At 37.0% G+C, this 23,563-nt stretch overlaps 1 protein-coding gene across 8 annotated transcripts in view; it reads left to right on the top strand.

Annotated features, from left to right (window-relative positions):
* Positions 1-23,563, top strand: part of IL1RAP (interleukin 1 receptor accessory protein) — a 243,594-nt gene that overhangs the window by 139,328 nt on the left and 80,703 nt on the right. For 4 of the 8 annotated variants that reach the window (XM_061412968.1, XM_061412975.1, XM_061412966.1 and 1 more), the window contains one exon: positions 3,605-4,913. In XM_061412968.1, coding sequence (XP_061268952.1) covers positions 3,605-4,323 — 719 coding nt within the window. In that variant the 3' untranslated portion in view covers positions 4,324-4,913. Of the gene's footprint in view, positions 1-3,604; positions 4,914-14,381; positions 15,421-23,563 lie in introns of those variants that run through there. The other 4 variants (XM_061412981.1, XM_061412979.1, XR_009735600.1 and 1 more) reach the window with 3 other exon arrangements.

Below are 23,563 nucleotides of genomic sequence, written 5' to 3'. Positions count from 1 at the left end.
ATACCAGACATCTGTGTGTGTCTGTGTGTGCATGTGCACACGTGAATGGATGTGGAGAGAAAGAGGCAAAGGGAGAGGATGAGATGGAGGAAAAGATGAGGAATAGAGACAAAGAGAGAATAAAGAAAGGCAGAGAGAAAGAAGAGAGTTTTAAAATAGAGACACACTATTTCTTTTTGTTCAACTTGAAACTTGGACAGTTAACAGTAATAGCTTACCTTTTATAGGTTTTCAACTCAAAAGCAGTTGCCTTAAAAAAGATCAACTAACAATGCCTTGGCTTTAGTTAACAGGTGATCATTTGAATCAGATATTCATTTCTATTTCAAACAAATCAGTGATAAATATTTGAAAAGACATTTTCTTTTGAGTTAATATTAAGTCTGTAGTAAAAGGGAGCTTTCTTGCTTTTTTAAATAAATCTTATTTATTCCAAGAATATTTATTGGGCCTCTATAACTTAACTGGTTTGCTTAGTAAAAATTTTCCTCCAAAAAATTTCCCTGTTTCAAACTAGTCTCCAAAGAGTAGACTTAGGATCAATGCATGGAAGTTACAAAAAAAGCAATCCTTACTCATTTAAGAAACAACTTTAAAACAGAGTTGTAACATAATGTGTATCACTGTCTTTGGAGATATAAGCACCCAGGTGATGCAGAGGTAAGGAATCCTCCTGCCAATGCAAGAGATGCAGGTTCAATCCCTGGGTCAGGAAGATTGCCTAGAGAAGGAAATGACAACCTACTCCAGCCTATTTTTGCCTGGAAAATTTCATGGACAGAGGAGGCTGGCAGACTATACTCCATTGTGTTGCAAAGAGCTGGACACAACTGAGTGAACAACAACTGAGGTTATTAGGTCTTTGACACAAGTAACCATGAAATACAACAGGAGACGCATTCAGCAACTTATCTATTTCTCTGTTTCTACTCAAGGGATATGAAGTATTCTTAGCAATGGGCTAACTAAATATTCCAATAGTATATTATCCACTTTTATTTTAAACTGAATACACAGAATTTTAAAACTTTGAATCCACAGTTTAAGTTAATCCTCTTAAGTTCCCATTAGGGGTTGATTTGGAATCAATATTAGTCTATACCTTATTTTAATATTGTGCTCAGTAAACATTGAATAATAATAATTTAATCAAGGTGATTAATTCAGAAGCATAACATGCAGTAGACATTGACCTATAGGTATCGATAAATTGTCCAGCAACCCTACAAATGTGTTCTCATTATATGCATTTTATAGATAGATGAATTCCAACTTTAAAGATACTAAAATAAATGATTATTTTATTAAGATAAATGGAGAAACCAGTATTTGAATTCAGATTAGTCTTTCAAATTAGATGCCCCCATTTTTTAAAATCTGTGCTTCAAGTTTTAAGAGAGAGAGAGGTTTAATACACTCTCATATATCAATAATCCAGCTAAAGAACAAAATTACAGTCCTAGTTTTGTTTTAGTTTTCTTTCTACTCCCAAGTTAATACCAAGGATATTGTAACTTTTATAGGCAAGATTATTCTAGAGTAGTGAAGAGTTCTAGATCAGAAACTGTCACTCCAAACCCAATTTATTACCACACACAAAAAAACTGGCCTTATCAATCTATAGCCACACCTCAGGTTTTCTTCTTTTTTTTTTTTTTTGAGCCAAACAGAATAAACAACCTAATTTAAGATGCCCCCTCCAAATAATAGTCATCATTAAAAAAATTATAATTAACATCCTCAAATATGAAATTTAACAGCACGGAAGATATTAATATAGGCCATAAAGGAGGCGGTTTCCTTCAAAGTATTATATGAAGAGGCCGAAGTATAGACCAACTCTTATCTGAAAACTATCTTCTAATCTATTCCTCAATGTCTGGAATTCCACCATTCATATTTATTTATTTATTTTTTTTTTTGCATTACCCTCTCTAAAAGGCAAATCCTCGACTTTTAAGTGGATTACCAAAATTAAAAACAAATTAAAAAAAAAAACCCATAGGTTTTAAAGACAATTTTTTAGAGGGTCTAAGACAATGTTTTATTTTCAACAATGGTACCCCCTTTGGACAGAACAAACATTTTCCTAAAGTGACTATTTAGAAATGAACCATACACAGAGTTACACACCTCCTCCCTACACACATGCAATTTGAGTGCCCGAGTTCCTTTTGTTGAAAAATTATCCATGTTATCTTAGGGTTATATCATATTCATCATGATACAGGAGAAACAGTAGACTTCCTAAACTTGCATCCTCGGTTTTATGAAAGGTAGAAACATAAGATTCTGAATAAGATAGGAAAGAAAAAGGAGTTACCAAGACACACAGATACACACACACACAAACAGGCTTTGAAGAAAAGTGATTGAAGCAAAAAGATAAGATTGAAGCAAAAAGTCACTAAAATACTTTGTGCTCTTGATAAAGCCAGTCACAAGTTCTTAAACACTGAGCACATCTCTTTTGGTTTTCCTTCAAATTCATGTTATATTCAACAGTTGGAAAGAAAGAATATGGTAGAGAGCAAAGCTCCTTCATTCTCTGTCAAATTCATCATCCAATTCACTGCAAACTTTCAGCTTGTCTTCACAGACTGAGAAGTTTCTCCCTCAGTGCTTCACTCCTGGCCTGAAAAGCGTAGGTGCTCAATCTCGTGGTCTGTTCACAGCGTGTGTTTTCAGAGTTGTCAACAGCTGCAATTTACAAGTTTGGAATTTCCTTCAGAAAATCTGTTTAAGCTCCTAAATCTCACAATGAGTTTAGCATGGAGTTTATCTCAAGAAGCTTTTGTTAGGTTTTGCCCAAATTCACCACAAAAACTATTGGAATTGAATGCTTGGTGAGAAGTCTAATTGGCTGATTTTTACCAGTTATTGTTGTCATTGTTGTTGCCTCTTTAATTGTTACTCAGACCAATTCTTGACATACAGAGAAAAAGAAAGGGAATTTTGGTTGACATCACAGTCACTACTATGAACTCTCTGATATGTCCCAAAATTTTAAGTATCAAGAGCTATAACTGTGTGGATCCTAGGAGCTAGTAATGCCCTGTAGATCTTTGCTGATAAGACTGTGTCTGGAGCATTATGTTCAGTCCTGTTCATGATAATACTCTTAGGTGACATATATATATACATAAACTGAATTGTATTAAGAAAAAAAATCAGTAAAAAAAGGGAAGAGACTTGTTACCAATTCATATGGAGAATAAGATATAAAATTCATGAAGTTATTTAATCTAGAGATGAGGAAAAAAATACAATGAGATCACAATAATTATGAAATACTTAAAGTATTTTAAAATGTTAGATCTAAGACCACTAAAGTACAAGGAAACAACTTTTCAAAACGAGAAATTATTTACAAGTAGAGCTGAAATTAGCTGCTTTTAGAGGTGGTTACTTCCTCATCCTTGAAGGTAGCAGACACTGTAACAATAAGAATAGTGTAAATGAGATTCCTTACTGGAGTAGATTATTTAACACTTCGATCTTGTATTCCCAAGTGTTCATTGCCTGTCCTCCCTAAGACTGTCAACAATGAACTGAAACTTGTATGTTTTCACTAGGCATTGTCCTATCTTTCATTTTCCTATAGATACAGTGGAAGCAGTTTTTGACTTCATTCAAAGGAGCCGGAGGATGATTGTTGTGCTGAGCCCAGATTATGTGACAGAAAAGAGCATCAGCATGCTAGAGTTCAAACTGGGTGTCATGTGCCAGAACTCCATTGCCACCAAGCTCATTGTGGTTGAGTATCGTCCCCTTGAGCAGCCACACCCAAGCATCCTACAGCTGAAGGAGTCTGTATCTTTTGTGAGCTGGAAGGGAGAAAAGTCCAAACATTCTGGCTCTAAATTCTGGAAGGCCTTGAGACTGGCTCTTCCACTGAGAAGTCTGAGTGCCAGCTCTGGCTGGAATGAGAGCTGCTCTTCCCAGTCTGACATCAGTCTGGACCACGTTCAAAGGAGGAAAAGTCGTTTGAAAGAGCCCCCAGAACTCCAGAGCTCAGGGAGAGCTGCAGGCGCTTCTCCGGGCCCAGACACGATGTCCAAGCACAGAGGGAAGCCCTCTGCAGCCTGCCGGTGCTGTGTCACCTACTGTGAAGGAGAGAGTCAGCTTAGGAGCAAGAGCCGGGCAGAGATCCATACCCAGCCCCAGTGGGAGACACACCTCTGTAAGCCTGTTCCCCAAGAGTCAGAAACTCAATGGATACAAAATGGCACCAGATTGGAACCCCCTGCTCCCCAGATTTCAGCCCTTGCTCTTCACCATTTCACGGATTTATCCAATAACAATGACTTTTATATCCTATAATTACTGTGTGGTGGGTGGTGGCTGCTATTTCTACCAGCCCATTATGTGTCATGAACCTATGGGAATAATTGACATTTTTATCATCTAATGGACTATCAGGTTGTGTCCCCTTTATTGATTTTTAAAAACTATTTATTTCTAGGAGACAAAAGACCTGAAGGACCTGAATCCAGATTTATTGCCTCTAATGGTCTCAGAAGAGCACACTCTTCTTGGGCCCTAGAAGGTCAGTATGTGCAAGTTGCCTAAAGTTTGATCCTCTCTCTTACCCCATGGTTTTAAACAGAGCAAAGAATTTCAGTGTTTCCTTTGAGTTTGTTGACCAACCTCATACTATAAGTCAGTCAGGTGTACTTGGGCTATGACACTTAACAGGGTATGTGCATCTCGAGGGAGCATCATGGAAAGAAGTCAGTTTCAATTTTGGTGGAAGCTGTAGGAACAGGCTCAATGGGAAACCTACAGAACATTTTCCCAGGAAGAACCAAGTACTCTCACACAGGGATACATAGTGTTCTGTCTCACTGTAAACTAGTGTTCTCTAAACTGCCTAAAGTTGTTAGCATCAATAAAGTTATATTTTTATGTGATTTAATTTGTACTAACAAATTTTTACCTCTCTCTTTCCCTTCTACTTTTTTATGGCTTTTACATTCATATCTGAAGACTATTCTCTCTAAGGAATTTGAGATTTGGTTTGGGTACTAGGAAAGCTGAGATGTGTCTTTAGTTTCTTTCTAGGAATGATCTAGGAAAGGGCCAAAAGAGAATGAGAAAATGTCTCAAAGGAAATGAAGAGCTATACAAAAATATCCTTATAATTTTAGAAATGACAGCTGAAAAATTCAGTATGGTTAGGGGTTAGGGTAGAGTTTGGTCCATCCATCCCTTCTTCTCATTTGGAATTCTGAGGATAGTCATTCAAGTGCCTACAAGGGTCAAAATGTAAGAAAAAGGAGAAAAGAGGGCCACATATAAGTATAATACAATGTTCTTCCTCTAGTACTCATGTGTATATGGACATAGATAGAGATAAATATCTCTTTAAATATTTTAATACAATCATAAAAGGCACATAGCATTTGATTTCCAAGTCAGGGAGAAAATAGAGATAATTAAGCCTGGAGGTGAAGTATATATTTCTTTTAAAAGGACCATCCTTCACTCTGTTTCATTTGATTCCTGTCAATGATTAAGCCCCAGTGTTGAAAGTGTATCATTTTTCAAATGAATCTCAAAGTCTAGATTTTTAAGTAATCTGTCAATTATGAAACAACTTTAAAAAAAAAAGAAACAACCTAAACACATAAGCACATATTCACCCAAAGGGCCACTAATTTGTAATTTCAGAGCTAAAGTATTCACTCAAAAAGAATGTGTCGAATGGGTATCCAAATAACCCTGGTGATATTGAGACTGAAGAACACAGACTGGCCCCAAGGAAATAATGGAAAACATTTATTCCCTCCCCAAACTGAAGACATCCAGACACTCAGAATAGGGCTGAACTGACCCAACACTCCATTAAGGAGAAAAAGCTGGAAATAGCGTGTCTTCCATCTAGTCTGGTAAAGGGTCCCTGCATGGTGGTTTTACTGTAAGAAAATTAGAAGCACAATCTACTGCTTATGAACAGGAGCAAAGTAAAAGGAGGCAAAGGTGGTACCAGACATTAGCACTCACTTCAGCACACAAACATGACTCCTCATGAGCTATGGCCCAGTGCACGTCAGCCTTTCTCGGTTTTTAATAATGAACGAGGGCCGGAGAAAGAAACCAGAGTTTTCATCCCACTCCTCCCCTTGGAAAGAAATATAGAACTCTGTTGAAACAAGAAGCGATTAGATCCTTTTCATGCAGAAATAAGATGAGGGAATAGGGCTCTCCAGAGTAAATAGGACTCAACAAGAAACTTACAGTTAGGAAAGGACAGGCCACCCCACCTGAACACCCAGCAGTAAATGACAGTGTGCAACTCATGTTCTTCATTGCAGGCCTTCTTAAAGAGATTAATCCATTCTTGATGTATGTTCAGGAATCTTCACTTGGAAGACAGATGGTAGTTTCTCTCTAAATCTGTTAAATAGTGGCTAATGTAAGTTGCTCCAAATCCCAAGTAGAGAGAGAATGCTGTTATCTGTAATCAGTCTTATTCCTTATTAGCACAGTGTTTCAAACCATAAAATATGTTTGGGAAAACTGATAGATTACTTTTGTCATTTATAAATTATTTCCTAAGTGAAGAAAATAATTGAAAAGACTAGTGGCAGAGGCATGAAAAATTAAACATGAACTCTTACTATGAATGTGTAGCTGGATAATCTCAAAAGCTCAGTTTTGGTCAGTATCAATATCCATTGACAATATAAGCACAATGTAACCAATAAAATGTTATGATTTTTGGCATATAGCCAAAATCTAAAAGATGTTCGGACAGATCATAGACCATACTTGTACTGTATGGAGAAAAGCAAGGAGGTTATATGATTATTTCCTGACCCAACACGGTACACTTGAATGTAGTGTTCAGTACAAGACATTTCAGTGGGGTGAATAAGGAGAAAAATATTTCCTCATGGGTCATGCAGATTCCTGACTCAATTGATATGGCTGTAGGTTAAATGGATTTCACTTACACAGGAATATTTCCTTTTCAGGAATAAGTTTCAAGTTAAGTAGAGATAAATATGAGACCCGCTTCTCTCCTATTTTACCATGGGCTCTAAGGGTCTCCATCTCCTGTGAGCTAAAACAGAGATAATATTATTAAACTTATTGGACTTTGTGAGTATTAAATTGTATAACTCATGTAGGTTCATATCACAGTGTCTGGCACATTGTAAGTGCTCAATAATTGTTGGCCAATTTTATATCCATAGTGAAACCACTCCATTTGCATAATTATTTATGGCTTACAAATTGATTTTATTACATCATTTTTTAACACAAAAGCAGTACAGAACAGGAACATATTATCCAGATTAAGTGACTTTCCTAATGACACTCAATCAATTAGCAAGAGTTGGGCTTCTAATCTGGGCTTCTGACCACTGACCCAGTGCCGATTGTAGGACTACTCTTGTAAGACTCAAGTGGAAGTATTCCTCTTACAAAGCCACCTAATTAGAACTATTTAACTTGAACTGTTATACATTCCAATCAAAAAGGCAGTTAATATTAACCCATACACAGCAAATTAAATGTCATATCAAGTATGTGGTGTGACAACTGACCTTCTCATATTATGGTTTCTATAATTTCACTTTAAAATATTATAACATTTAAGTATTAAAAAGTAGAATAATTTTGTTTTTTAGAATCTATGATCGTATTATAATTTTCTCCCCAAATAGATAATTTGTATTTTTCTTTATGGAAAATAAAAATATGTTCACTGTTCATCTTGAAAATAGAATATAATATTTTAGGAACTATCATTTACACCATGAGTTACAAGTACTTCTTCTTATAATTAGTAAAATCTCTGGTAATAATATATTTACTTCCTGTGTGAAGATCTGAGGTGGTTAGTAAACTAATGTTACTAAACTAATGTTTTTGAAAAAGTTATGAATAATAAATTGAACTAATCATAAAGATGTGTGCAGAAGGACAAACAATCCCTATGGCACTTCTTTCAAACCTTTGTGTCTAAAAATTGTTTGGAGAAGGGCATCTTACAGGTGAAGATCTCAGGTGAAGCCCCTACTCCAGAGAGACTGGTTTATTAAGTACTGGACATTGTCTAGGCCCTTGATAATCAAATAAAGTATTCTATGCATCAAACAACTACCTATGATAATTCTTTCAAACCCCATCATATTTTTATACTACTCAGGCTATAAAAGGAGATAGCCTCTATTAGAGTCTACTCTAAAGTTCCTTAAAGTGTATTCCTAGATACATCCACATGAGAGTCAATTTTGGTTTCATATTAAAATGCATATTTCTTGATCCTATGCAATATGAGGATCTCTTGAGTGGAGCAGATTTGCACTCAGAATAAACTTCCCAGGTGATTCTGATTTACAAAAAAGCTTAAGAAACAGTAATTTTTATCTCTCTTTAACACCTCTTTTACCCTTGTAGGCTCTGATTTTCTCCAGCCAAGGAGGACTACGAATCATCCTTTTAATAAGCTATAGGTGTTTACAGGCTATAGATGAAAATATAGGGCAAGTTTAACCCTTAGAGTTGCCTCAGCACGAGGAGACATTTGAATAAATGAGTAGCTAATGGAATATATTTCTAATGTACAAAACATCAAACACTGACATTTGGAATCTGATAGGATTGCTGTAGCTTATAATATATAATTATCAGAATCACATAAGCAATGCTGTGCTAACAAATAACCTCAACATTTTAGTAGCTTCATATAACAAGACATTTCTTATATATGCTACTTGTCCAGGCATAAAGGCTTACTTTCTTTAGCATTGCAACCTGAAATGTGTGGCAGCCTGTTATTCTATATTTCAGACTAATTATCATACTTGGTACTTTCTTAATTCATTGGCCAGAACTAGCTACACATACTGATCTAGTCATAGAGAAGGCTGGAAAATGCAGTCTTCCTGTGTTCCTGGAAAGAAGAATGAAATAGAGCTTGGAAAACACATAACATTATCTGTGTCTAAGAATGGGATACTGAGATTGCCTGAAGAGCCAAGAGACCTACAAACTGAGATATGTCACATACTTTGGTAATGAAGGAATAAAAGGACTTTGCTGCCAACACCCTACCTCAGGTTGCCAACCTGTCAAGTCAGATTGCTGTTGGAGAAAAACAAAAAAAAACAACAGTGTACAGAAAAGTGTAGACCTTGCATTTAAACGTTCCCCAAAGAAAAATTACTGAAGAAATGCACAATAAATATAGCTTCTAATTAAGGGGAAGCATTCTTAAAAATTGAAAAATTTTAAGTTTCTGTATTTGGTTAATTTCCATTCAGTTAGTTCTCTAAGAATGTGATGCTCAAACTATCTGCCAATGAGCCATTTCATTTTTGAATATTCAGGAACCCTCAGAAGAATTAAAGACATTTAGAACACAGCAGAGCATGTAACACAGTCATTAGAAAGCATCACTTATTCATTTATCTGAAAAGCTAAATAGGGAATTCAAGCTGAACATGTTAAAGCTCAGATGAAGGAAGAGACTAATGCTAATGTGTACTTTATGAAGTCTACTATTATCTAGGCATCTGCTCTATGATTTGGATTCTCTGTACTAAAATCTGAATGTTTATATGACTCTTCTAATATCGTGAAATAGCATTTTATCATAAAAAAGTGCTATTTTGGGAGTGGTAAAGATTGATGCTTAAGAAACTTTTTTCCTACATTTAAACGTAGTTGGTTTTAGGCTTCCTGGGTGGCTCCCTGGTAAAGCATCTGCAATCAGGAGCCATGGGTTCGATTCCTGGGTCAGGAAGATCCCTTGGAGAAGGAAATCACAACCCACTCCAGTATTCTTGCCTGGGAAATCCCATGGACAGAGTAGTCTGGTGGGCTACAGTCCATGGAATCACAAGACTCGGACATTAATCAGTGACTAAACCACTACCACCATACTTGGCTTACAATGTTTTGTTAATTTCTGCTGTACACTGAAGTGATTGTTATACATGTATAGGTGTGTGTGTGTATATATATATATATACATATATATACATATATATATATATATATATAAAATTTGGTTATATGTTATAATATTGAACAAAGAAGAGGTTTTATGCCCTAGTGAGGTGAGGACACTATTGACACATTCCAAATCTTCAGAGAATAATTTACAAGTTTTTTATTTGGGACAACTTAAAAACACTTAAAAATATTTAAATGGAAAGAATGTTCTTTGAAATGGGTGCATGGAAAGGAAGCAAAAAGATTCAAAATAAACTGAACTCAGATCATGAGCTATTTTTATCCTACTTCAGGTAATAAGACCATTAACACTCTATTGCCATATTGAAAAAAAAAAACCTCAAGATACAATCTTTGATGTATTTTTCATTTAAGACACAAAGGTATACATAACAACTTACTGCTTTTCTATTGTCTAAAACTGTGTCATATGCTTGTGAATAATTTATAATTTGGGCTTCCCTGGGAGTTCAGTCAGTAAAGAATCTGCCTGCAGTGCAGGAGACATACGTTTGAATCCCCATGTCAGGAAGACCCCCCGGAGAAGGAAATGGCAACCCACTCCAGTAATCTTGCATGGGAAATCCCATGGACAAAGGAGCCTAATGGGTCACAGTCCATGGGATCACAAGAGTGGGATATAACTGAAGCAACTGGGCACCAAGCACAATTTGTAATTTGGTGTCATATTTTGAAACATACCTTGGACAATGGTTCTTAACCAGAATTGAACATCTTTTTAAAAACTGAGCTTACTCCAGACTGATACATCTACCAAAATGATTTATACACACACACACACACACACACACACACACACACACACACATATATATATATATATATATATATATATATAAAATCTTGTAAAGGATAACTGCCTCAAGTTGTCCGTACAATGTTTGCAAATATTTCAATGAAAAATCAATAGTGACATATTACAAATTTGGCGTAAAGAGGTTAAAAAATCCTGATACACTAGACAATTTTTTCCCTTAAAATGAAAAACTTAAAACTCATTCCCACATATTAAGACTTGAGTCTTTTATTCTTATATCTTAAAATGAAATTATATAATATATGAGGAAAACCAATGCAGATGATAACATTATAAAAATCACCAATGTAATTACTTAAGTGCATAGACAAAGAAGGCCAGAACATGTGATCTGTCATCTAGAACAGGAAAGTGTTGAAGGTGTAGTAACTTGGCTATAAGCAAAACAATTTGATGACTTTTAAGAAGTGTCAGGAGAAAAAAAAAGAATAAATGAACCCATTCATTTTTTCACAAACCCCAGTAATAAAAAAGGGACAGATGATATATAAAATTCCCCAAATATCATACTTGAAAGCTAAAATGTGGAGTGGATGTCAGGTATTAAGGAATAAAGTTGAATGGTTACTTCCATCATATGGGCTCTTGATATAGTGGAAAAAATACTAGATAGGAGTCAGAAGACCTGAATTGGAGTAACAACTCTCCTATAAACTGTGTGATTTTCAAGCAAACACTTTTGCTCTCATGTTTTTAATTTCCTCATATATAAAATAAGAGCAATATAATATTTACCTCATTGGATTGTCATAAAGGTAAACTTATATAATAAATGTGAAGCTGTAAAATGTGGAAACTATTTACTTGGGCTTCCCAGATGGTGTTAGTGGTAAAGAACCCCTCTACCAATGCAGGAGAAGTAAGAGATGTGGGTTCAGTCCCTGAGTTGGGAAGATTCTGTGGAGGAGGGCATGGCAACCAATTCCAGTACTCTTGCCTGGAAAATTCCATGAACAGAGGAGCCTTGGTGGGCTACAGACCATCGGGTTGCATAGAGTCAGACATGGCTGAAGTGACTAAGCACAGCACATGTGCTTGATAGTGGGATGAAGATGACAATGATATTATAGAAGAAAGTTGAGCAAATGAAGAGGTCCAAATGAAGCTCCTTAGTCTACTAAATTCTGGGGTACTTACCACAGTACATAGAGTAATTATAATCTTTCATACCTAAAAGTTAGAGAATAGACAATACAATTTCATATGACTCTAAACACTGAAGATTACAAAAAAAAAATCAATTTCTGAAAAAGTAAGAAGTAAAAAAATAGCTCTATTTGTTTTGCATTGCCATATAATGAATTCCCCATAGAAGCTTGAAACAACACCTACTGATTACATCTCTTTGTGGGTTAGGAATTTGGGAGAGGCTTAGCTGGGTGGTTCCTAATCAGAGTTACTCCTAAGGTTACTGTCAGAGTGTGTCCAGGGCTGTGGTCATCTGTAGGCTTCACTGAGGATAAAGGATCCACTTCCAAGTGCAGGCACATGGGTGTTTGTAGGAGGCCTCAGTCCCTTGCCATATAGACCTCCCTGTAGGGTCGTAGGGTGACTTAGTATCCATATGCCACATCAGCTGGCTTACACCAGAGGAAGAGATTCCAGAGAGAGAGGCAGAGAGAGTCTCAGTATCATCTATGACCCAGTCTCCAAAGTGATGTATCATTATCTCTGCAATAGTCTATTGGTTAGAAACGAGTCCCAACGTCCAGCCCAAACTCAAGAAGAGGGGAATTTAGCTCTTGAAGGCAGGATCAAAGAATCTGTCAACATATTTTAGAGCCAGTCCTGTAACATAGAAAAAAACTTTTTCAGTTGAATAAATTGAAGTTCAGAAAAGGAAAGTGATTGGTCATTAGCCTTCCTAACTTCATCCCTAAGCCAATAAGCTAACCCGCTGGCACCACAACTCAAATGAGAGCTAACTAACTTGTTCTGGCTAGGACATTTCTTCCGTTTAGTGAAAGACTGTAAGCCAGAGAAGAATGATATCATCTGTAGTCCTGGTATCTCTGTCTTTCTTTCTGTTTCTGTCTCTCGATCTCTCTCTTCTTTCTCTCTTTTCCTTCCCCTCCCCTCTTTCTGTTCTACTCCACAAAGAAGCAAGCAGACTCTGAAAACTGCAGATGGATGAGGTAAGTGGAGCTGGTTAGCCATATTCTTGGTCTGGAGTTGAGTCCAAAAATAGAACTTTTATTCTGGGCTTGCTTCTAAAGAGATCGAAAGTGACAGTTTATTTCAAAAAGCAGCTGCTGCAAAAGGAAGGATGAGTAGGTAATTGCTCTCTTTGAAGTAACCCAGGTTCTAGTCTTAGCTCTGAACTGAAATGATTATATATTAATAATCAAGTCATTGATCCCCTGTATCTCATACTTCTAAGCCCCCCAACCCCATAAATGGATGGAGTTGGACTAGACATTTTATGCTTCTTTGGTTTACTTTGTCATTGTTTAGTCACTCAGTCGTGCCCGACTCTTTACAACCCCATAGAGTGTAGCCCACCAGACTCCTCTGTCAATGGAATTTCTCAGGCAAGAATACTAGAGTGGGTTGCCATTTCCTTCTCCTGAGGATCTTCCCTATCTAGGGATCAAACCCACGTCTCCTGCATTGCAGGTGGATTCTTTACCACGGAGTCACTGGGAAGCCCTTGGTTTATATAGTAATGCTTAAATAACCCCCTTCTCTCTCACATACATATACACCAGCATCCAAGTCTAGTTATAATTGGAAGAATATTTAAAAGGTACAAGTTTTCTTCTCAAGGAATCATGAACTGTGCTTTATTTAGACCTAATTCCTGTAACATGCATTCCTCACTTGTAAAGCTAAACAGCTTACTTCTTTCTGTTCTCCCTTATCTGTTTTCTGTCACTGCCTGGTACCAGTAGCTTTGAGAAGATACATTAAGTTTATATGGAGCCTCCTCATAGTTCAACTCTGATGCCTCCAATTTCTCTAAACTGATTTTAATGTCAAATTCCAAGGTCACCACTTTGTAAATTAGATTGAAAAAAAAAAGTTACCGTCTTGCTTCCTAACAGCTTTATACTCTTGTCTTTTACCCAAAGAAATTCCAAGTGACCTTATTATTGTGATATATGTTCATATATTTCACCATGCCAAAAAATAAATGGAGACTACTTCTGAAACTACACAGTATATAAACAGTAACATCTATGGAGTTAGAAGATCTGAGTTCTAATTCACACTATAATTCTTTTACTATGAGACCCTGAGCAAAGCACCAACTATGTCATAGTTTCCCCATCAATACAATTCAAGCATCATGATGTGTCTTTCTAACTCAGATATTCTAGAAGCTGGTATAATAATGAAGCAAGACTTTTCTCTTTGTTTCAAGGTATAATCCATGATTCCTTCTGAGCTGTAATCCAAAGTCAGATGTCTAAGGAACTGATTCATCATAAGTACATTAAATGCTAGTTGAGTTGCACAAGATGAAAACAGATCTGAGATCTCTCTTCCCCTCTCAACCTGAGTCAATTGTTCATCAACACTTGTTCATCTATTTCCCAAAAGTCTTTCAAAATTTTTCTCTTTTCCCCAGGAATTCTAAGAATTTGAGCTACATACAGACCAAGTACTCTTTTCTGAACATGCCATGGATTTTCATGCTCTATATACCTTTGCTAATGTTACTTCTGTTGGAATGCCTGCTCTTTTCCTCCCCCATGTAAGAGAGTTCACACAACACAATGCTTCAACTTCAGCTCAAATGTTTTTAAACCTATGAAATTCCCAGATAGAGTTGGATATTCCTGCTCTGTGACCGTATTGTTCATAAGACTTCTGTTACTGAATGATACTTTATTGTATTTCTCTTTCACCTACTATCCTCTAAGTGTCTGTGGACAGAAACTATCTATTGAATCTCTAATTTAATTTAACAACAAAATGAGAACATAACATTTTCCATTCATGTTTTGTTAAATAAATTAATTATGACCAGTATCACTGAGTACAAAGTAATAAAGCCATGCCTCTTTCTTACTTCCATCTCCACTCCATTACAGATGCAGTGTTCTATAAAAGATAGCATTTTAGGATTTTGTTCATCACTTGTAAGATGAATTTCAATATTGGAATCCTGGGGGTCCCAACACCACATCCAACTTCATTAAATTTTGCCCTTGGCATTGCTTGATGACAGATGACCCATGACCTAGTATGGGTGAGAAGAGGCCCAGCTGCACCATGCCTGTCCTGGTTGCCACCCCTACATTAAGGACTCCTGTCCCTGTTTCACACTATCTGCAGTCACAGCTGATGCTGGAATCAGCATCGTGCTCATCAGCAGCTGTTCTATTTGTGATCTTGCTGTTAAATAAATCCAAAACGACAGGACACTAAGCTGTGGTAAATAATCACTACCTACAATGTACTGTAGAGTATTTTTTGCTAATGAATTCAAGAAGAAAAAAATTAAACCTGCTTATTGTTTCAAAATTCAGGTGATACTGTAAAAAAATTAATAAAGTACTATTTGATTCAGGGTTAATTGGTAATTAAGAGATCAGTTCTTCCAAACACCCTGTATAATGTATTTGTTTACTCTAGGGGTCAATAAACTCTTAATACATCTTACAGCCCTCCTTTCTGTGTTTATCATCTCTACTGTGGTTCAGGACTCATCACTTCTTATAATCGCTTTTCTAGTTTCTTTCAGTGATTCTAGTTCCCCCTATTTAAACTCTTGTGGATACCACCACCAAATCAGTCTTTCTAGGATATAACTTAGACCATGACGTGTCAAGTCCCAAAGAATCTGCATCTCATTTTCCACAAAATGAAACTTGTTTTGGTTTGCTTTGCTCTGCACTTGGGATACTCCATTCTTTATTCTGAGCTTATCTTCAGCAACTTACATTTTTCTGCTTTTGCGTACGTAGTCAACACTCCAGTCCAACTGAGAGACAATGTTTCTTGAATACTTTTCCATCAGTGTGACTTTGTTCAGATTGTTAATTCCCCAAGACCCTTCTACTCATCTCCCATGTCTACTCTCAAGGTTACAGTTCAAATATCACTTTTCTGATACCATTAGCAGAAAATATTTTCTTTCCTATCAAATCTCTCATTGTATTTTTCCCACTTTTTTCCATTAATTTACTCATTCAATAATATTGAGGATCTACTTGAACTAGGTGGAGAATACTCTTGAGAGTCCCTTGGACTGCAAGGAGATCAAACCAGTCCACCCTAAAGGAGATCAGTCCTGGGTGTTCATTGGAAGGACTGATGTTGAAGCTGAAACTCTAGTACTTTGGCCACCTGATGCGAAGAGCTGACTCACTTGAGAAGACCCTGATGCTGGGAAAGATTGAGGGCAAGAGGAGAAGGGGACGACAGAGGATGAAATGGTTGGATGGCATCACCGACTCAATGGACATGGATTTGGGTGAACTCCAGGAGTTGGTGATGGACAGGGAGGCCTGGTGTGCTGTGGTTCATGGGGTCGCAGAGAGTTGGACACAACTGAGCGACTGAACTGGACTGACTCTGTGCCCAGTACTTTTGTAAAAACTCAAAACACAGCAGTGTACAAAACAGATTAAATTTCTTTCTCTCTTTTAGGCTTACATCCTAGTGGTAGGAAACAGGAAAAAGTAAAGTGTTAATAAGTAATTAAGATACAGAGTAAGTTTTATGGATTTAGATAAATCAGACACATGGGACAAGAAGTATTGGGAGAGAACTTTTCATTTTAAATAGTGTTCATAGAAAGACCCCACAGAGAAGGTGGCTTTTGAGTGGAGACATAAGAGAGGTGGAGGAGTGAATGGATTTACTAGCAAGTATAAAGGCCATGTTTTGTTGTTGTTCAGTCATTAAGACAAGTCCAACTCTTTGCAACCCCATAGAATTCAGCATGCCAGGCTTCCCTGTCCTTAACTGTCACCTGAAGTTTGCTCAAACTCATGTGCATTAAGTCAGTGATGCCATCCAACCATCTCATCCTCTGTTACCCTCTTTTCCTCCTGCACTCAATCTTTCCCAGCATCAGGGTATTTTTAAAAAAGACAGCTGTGGTACTTACATACAATGGAATATTACTCAGCTATTAAGAACACAATTGAATCAGTTCTAATGAGGTGGATGAAATTGGAGCCTATTATACAGAGTGAAGTAAGTCAGAAAGAAAAACACCAATACAGTATATTAATGCATATATATGGAATTTAGAAAGATGGTAATGATGACCCTGTATGTGAGATAGCAAAAGATACACAGATGTAAAGAACAGACTTTGGGACTCTGTGGGAAAAGTTGAAGGTGGGATGATTTGAGAGAATAGCTTTGAAACATGTATATTACCATATGTGAAATAGATGACCAGTCCAAGTTCGATGATTGAAACAGGGCACTCAAAGCTGGTGCACTGGGACAACCCAGAGGGATGGGATATGGAGGGAGTTGGGAAAAGGGTTCAAGATGGGAGACACATGTACACCCATGGCTGATTCATGTCAATGTATGGCAAAACCACTACAATATTGTAAAGTAATTAGCCTCCAATTAAAATAAATTAATTAATTTTAAAAAGTCAGCTCTTCACATCAGCTGACCAAAGTATTGGAGCTTCAGTTTCAGCATCAGTCTTTCCAATGAGTATTCAGGCTTGATTTCCTTTAGGATTGAATGGTTTGATCGCCTTTCAATCCTTTGAACTCTCAAAAGTGTTCTCCAGCACCACAATTTGCAAGAATCAATTTGAAATTTGAAAGCACTCAGCTTTCTTTATGGTTGAACTCTCATATCTATACATGACTACTGGAAAAACCATAGCTTTGACTATATAGGCCTTTGTTAGTAAAGTGATGTCCCTGTTTTTTAATACACTGTCTAAGTTTGTCACAACTTTCCTTCCAAGAAGCAAGTATCTTTTAATTTCATGACTTACAGTCACTATCTACTGATTTTGGAGCCCAAGAAAATAAAAATCTGTCTGTTTCCACTCTTTCCCCTCCTATTTGCCATGAAGTAATAGGACTGAATGCCATTACCTTAGTTTTTTGAATTTTGAGTTTTAAACCAGTTTTTTCACTCTCCTCTTGCACCCTCATCATGAGGTTTTTTAGTTTGTCTTTACTTTGTGCCATTATAGTAGTATCATCTGCATATCTGAGACTGTTGGCATTTTTCCTGGCATAAAATGTCAAAAAAAAAAAAAAAAGAACAAGTACTGTGGTTTGCACATGGAGTATGAGGACTACCTGGGAGAACAGGGAATGAAGTCAGGGGCACTAGAGTAATTTGACAATAACGTGTGTCTTTGTAGGTCATTGTAAGTTCCTATCAGTTTACTCCAAGTAGAACAGCAAAAGCTTTCTCTATAGTTTCAACAGGAAACAGATGACATATATAAATTGAGGAAAATAAATATACTTTAATAAATTTTAAATTTACAAATGTAGGCAACATGTTAAATAAGCTTAATAAGAGTACTACCACAGTACTAGCAACAATGAGCAGCATTACTTCCCTAGGCTAAGATGGCAATGAGAAAGAGTAATTATAAGACACCAGGAGTGTCTGTGAGGAGTGGGCTGCTACACTGCAACTGTGGTTTTCAGTAAAGGGAAACAGCCAACATTTGTTGACCATACAGAAACAGGAGGATTACCTAGACCTCACTCTCCTCTTCCCACAAATTTCTGGTTAGTTCCTCTCATTGCTGGATCCAACCAGAATCTAGAGATCAAAGAATCTTGTAGATGAAATCTAATAAGTTCAGCCCACTTTGAACATAAACAAGATCTAGGGAACACACAAAGATATTCAGATCTGGAATCATTTGGAGAGATCTGAATAGAGGGGTGACATGACATATTTTACATCTTATCAGGACATTTTGTGAAGGATAAATTATAGGGGAACAAGAATGGCAATCTACTAAGTGAGAGATAATGAGGACTGGGTCAGTATGTTAGCAAGGAGGCAATGAGAAGTGGTTGCAAGCTTTGCAATTTAAAAGTTAAGTTGACAGAATTTTCTGACCTATTAGAAGAGGGATATTAAACTATGAATGGAACTAAATTAAATTCATAGTTTTGACCCAAGCAACTGAAAAATAGAGTGGCAGCTTTGACAGAGGGGCAAGATTAAAAAGTCAGTTTGTTTGTTTGTTAAAAATTCAAAATGCTTCAGACTTCAACATGATGATGCTTAGGAGTCAGCTTAGTGCTGGGAACTTGCCATTCAAGACAAAGGACTAAACAGAATGTATTCGTTGTTGTTGTTCAGTCTCTACGTCGTGTCTAATTCTTTGCGACCCCATGAACTGCAACACACCAGGCTTCCCTGCCCTCACTATCTCCCAGGGGTACTCGAACTCATGTCCATTGAGTTGGTGATGCCATCCAACCATCATATTCTCTGCTGCCCCCTTCTCCTTCTGCCCTCAATCATTTCCAGCATCAGGGTCTTTTCCAATGAATGGTCTTCTCCAATCAAGTTGGCAAAGTATTGGAACTTCAACTTCAGCATCAGTCCTTCCAATAAATATTCGATGTTGATTTCCTTTAGGATTGACTGGTTTGATCTCCTTGCTGTCCAAGGGACTCTCAAAAGTCTTCTCCAACACCACAATTCAAAAGCATCAATTATTTAGTGCTCAGCCTTCTTTATGCTCCAGCTTTCATATCTGTATATCACTAATGGAAAAACTGTAGCTTTGACTACATGGACCTTTGTCAGCAAAGTGATGTCTCTACTTTTTAATATGCTGTCTAGGTTTGTCATAGCTTTCCTTCCAAGGAGCAAGCATCTTAATTTCGTGGCTGCAGTCACCATCTGCAGTGGTTTTGGAATCCAAGAAAATAAAACCTGCCATTGTTTCCATTTTTTTCCCTATCTATTTGCCATGATCTTTGCTTTTTGAATGTTGATTTTTAAGCCAGTTTTTTCACCCTCCTCTTTCACATTCAACAAGAAGCTCTTTAGTTCCTCTTTGTTTTTCTGCTATGCATATTGGCGTATTCATATTGAAATGCAAATATTATTTCAATTTGAATATATTAGAAAGAGGTGGATGTACTGGAAAAAGAAAAGGTCCAGCCAAAAGATTTCTAAGGAATCCCAGTGATGGAAGTTCATCATGATGAGAAGTAACCAGCAGGAAGCTTGTAAAGAAAAAGCAAAGAAAAAACACATAAAATGTAGAGCCCTGGAAGTCGAATGAAGAAAGTACTTCACAGTGAAGGAAATGATTCGTAAGTCAAATGCTGAGGCTGGATCAAGTGAGATGAGGATGAGAATTGACCATCAAATTTAGCAACTAGAGAATGTTGATGAGCTTGATAAGAAGCATTTTGTGGAGTGGTAGGAGAAAAAACCTGCTCTGAATGGGTTCAAGACAGAGAGGAAACAGCACTAGGTACAGAAAGTAAAATAATTCTTAATGGATTTTACTTTAAGAACAGAGAAGTGGAATTTCTTGAGGTATAAGTGGCATCAAGGAGTGCTTTGTTGCTGTTTCCTCCATGCTGATTAAAATAATAAAGCCTCACTTTATAATGGTAGTCCTGGTTTTTACCTGAGACCATTCAGCATACTTACTTGTGTGTTTTTCCTCATCCATAATTAGTTGTACATGGACAGGTAAATAAGCAGAAAGGGGATAGTTAAAGATGAAGGATAGAGAGGAGAAAATTGTTGGATGAATAAACTGTGAATTGGCAATAGTGCACAAATGGAAGGGTTTCCTTAAATAACATAAAATTCAGAGGAACAGGAGGTTGCTGCTAGGTGGGCAGGTAGATATAGTGCTGGGAATTTGAGAATTGTCTTTTCTGGCTCTCTTCTATTGCTTTCTAAATGAAAAAATTATAAAGATAATCAGTCTAGAGTAAGAATAAGAGAAGAAAAATTTAGGACAAGTGGGCCAGAAATGAAATAGTTATCATGGAAAATAAAAAGTGAATACTCCTAGGCAATATACTTTTATTTCTGGGGAGCAATAAAAGTCTACTAGAGGATGATGGTCATGAAATTGGTATGGCATCAGTCATCATGAATGTGTATTTATTTCTACCACATCTGTCTATAAATTTGCAGGTGGTAAGTAGGTGGAGAGATGGATTTGACTAGAATGGGGGTGGATAAAGCCAGCAAAGACATAATTATGTCAATTGACTGGGGAATTTAAGCCATATAAGAATTACAGTGAGGACATGAGAGAGTTTAGGGATAGGAAAATGTGGTAAGATAAATAGATTGGAGATCTTGGTAAGGTCAAGCAATTGTTAAAATAAGAGTACTAGGTCAAGAGACATAGAAAAATAGGCAATGACAGGGAGTGGGTCTTAAAACTGAAAGTATGAGAATTTTAAATTATGCAGCCTCATGACATTAAAGATAATTTAGTGTCAGTGAAGGAGTGAGGTAGATTGAATATAGGATCACTAGTCAGGAGGAGATCAAGGATTGAGAGGCTAAAGTATTGAAAATATACTCTATGTGACTATTTGAATCACAACAATTAAGGCAGTACTATTGGAGGGAATGATGCTAAAGCTGAAGATCCAGTACTTTGGCAACCTCATGCAAAGAGTTGACTCATTGGAAAAGACTCTGATGCTGGGAGGGATTGGGGGCAGGAGGAAAAGGTGACGACAGAGGATGAGATGGCTGGACGGCATCACCGACTCGATGGACGTGAGTTTGAGTGAACTCCGGGAGTTGGTGATGGACAGGGAGGCTTGGCATGCTGCAATTCATGGAGTCGCAGAGTCGGACACGACTGAGCAACTGAACTGAACTGAACTGATTGAAAGAGTGACAGTGATTCAGCTGTTAAAATTACAATTCGAGGGAGAGATCAGGGGTTGATATATGATTGCAAATATTTAGGAGGCAATCTGGGTGGTAAACATGAAATTCAAAGCTGGATGATTTTATGGAGGAGTGAGGACAGTCGTCTAGAAGCAGCACAAAGAGCAAGGAGGATACAATTTACTGCCAGTCCAGTTGTATAAGGGGTATGGGAAGAAAATAGCCATTACCTGAAAAGGCTAGAGAAGAAACAGTGTCTTTGAGGCAAACCAGCTTCTGTTAGAGTAAGAAGAGAAGGTCATTTACAGAAAAGAGATAAAGGCTACCAGAAATTCTGCCAATTACTGACCATGACTTTCAGAGGCCTTGGTGAAAGTGATATAGTGTTTGAAGAAAGGAAAGGAATTAAGTCAGAAATGGGGAAGACCAGAACCATGTATGGATTATAATGCAGAAGATGAAAGTCATCTTGGAGCCTTAGAGTCATGTGTCACCTATGATTAACTTGGTCTGATGAATTCCAGCAGATAAATGGAATGGAGGTGGGATCAGGTTGCTTGTGGGGTGGGAGTGGGGAGGAGAATATAAGAAAAACCTATGAAGAGGGAAGTTTAGCAATCTTGAGATAACCAGAGAGTCTTTTGTGGACATAACTGATACAAACAGAAAAAGAACATAAAGAGGTTTGTCCCAATACTTTTAGGCCAAAAAGGTGATGAGAAGGATTCAAAGTTCTTGTCAGGAACCTGAACAATTCTGGGGCTCTCTCTCTCTCTTTTTTTTTTTTTTTGGTAAATTTATTTATTTATTTTAATTGGAGGCTAGTTACTTTACTATATTGTAGTGGTTTTTGCCATACATTCACATGAATCAGCCATGGGTGTACATGTGCCCCCCATCCTGAACGCCCCTCCCACCTCCCTTCCCATCCCATCCCTCAGGGTTGTCCCAGTGGGGCTCTCCCTTGACCTGTGTTAATGTTCCTGTGAGAGACAAGAACTAGGCCCTTTACTTCCTGTCTTGTATGTAATGATTTGTTACATATTCAACAGTGCCCCAGTAACATTTCCTAACATTTCTTAGTAACAGTTCACTTGAAAGCATGATTACTGTCATTTGCCTAGTCTCTCCATAATCTCCAAGCTGTCCCACATGATAGGCACTTTATAAGCCATTGTCAAGTAACAATCAAGCCACCCTCAGTTACTATTGAACATTAACTTTTTGATTTCAACTTAACATTGTTCTTTTGAAATTTTTATTGGAGTATAGTTGATTTGCAGTGTTGTGTTAGTTTCAGGTATACAACAAAGTGCACCAGTTACACATATACATATATCCACTGTTGTTTAGATTATTTTCCCATTTAAGTCATTACAGAGTACTGAGTAGAGTTCCCTGCGCTATACAGTAGGTCTTTATTAGTTATCTTTTTTATGTATAGTAGTATAAATATGTCAATCCTAGTGTCTCAATGTATCCCTCTTACTATCCACCCTTGGTAACCATAGATTGTTTTCTGCATCTCTGAATCTAATTCTGTTTTATAATTAAATTTTTTGTATTTTTTTTAAGATTCCACATATAAGCAATTTCATGGTACTTGTCCTCTGTCTGACTTCACTCAGTATGACAACCTCTGGGTTCATTCATGTTGCTGTAAATGGCATTATTTTATTCTTTTATGGCTGAGTAATATTCCATTGTATACATCAACCTAAGTTTGTATAGTATAGTTTTTAAATTTTTTGTCCTAAGGATGCCTAGTGTCTCACATGCCCTGTCCCTCTCAAAAGTGACACTGCATGGAGGTGGTTAGTATTAGTATGACATTTAGCTATAACAGCAACCTATTCTTATTTCTCCAAACCACCACATTCTTTAATTATCCCTATGTCTTTCTCATCCCTTTGCTTCCAATGCCCAGTACTCTATCTTCTAAAAACTATTTGTTCA

The sequence above is a fragment of the Bos javanicus genome, chromosome 1 (assembly GCF_032452875.1).
Source record: "Bos javanicus breed banteng chromosome 1, ARS-OSU_banteng_1.0, whole genome shotgun sequence".
Taxonomy (NCBI): domain Eukaryota; kingdom Metazoa; phylum Chordata; class Mammalia; order Artiodactyla; family Bovidae; genus Bos; species Bos javanicus.
The sequence above is the reverse complement of the archived record's forward strand: the minus strand, read 5'-3'. Positions and strand labels throughout refer to the sequence as shown.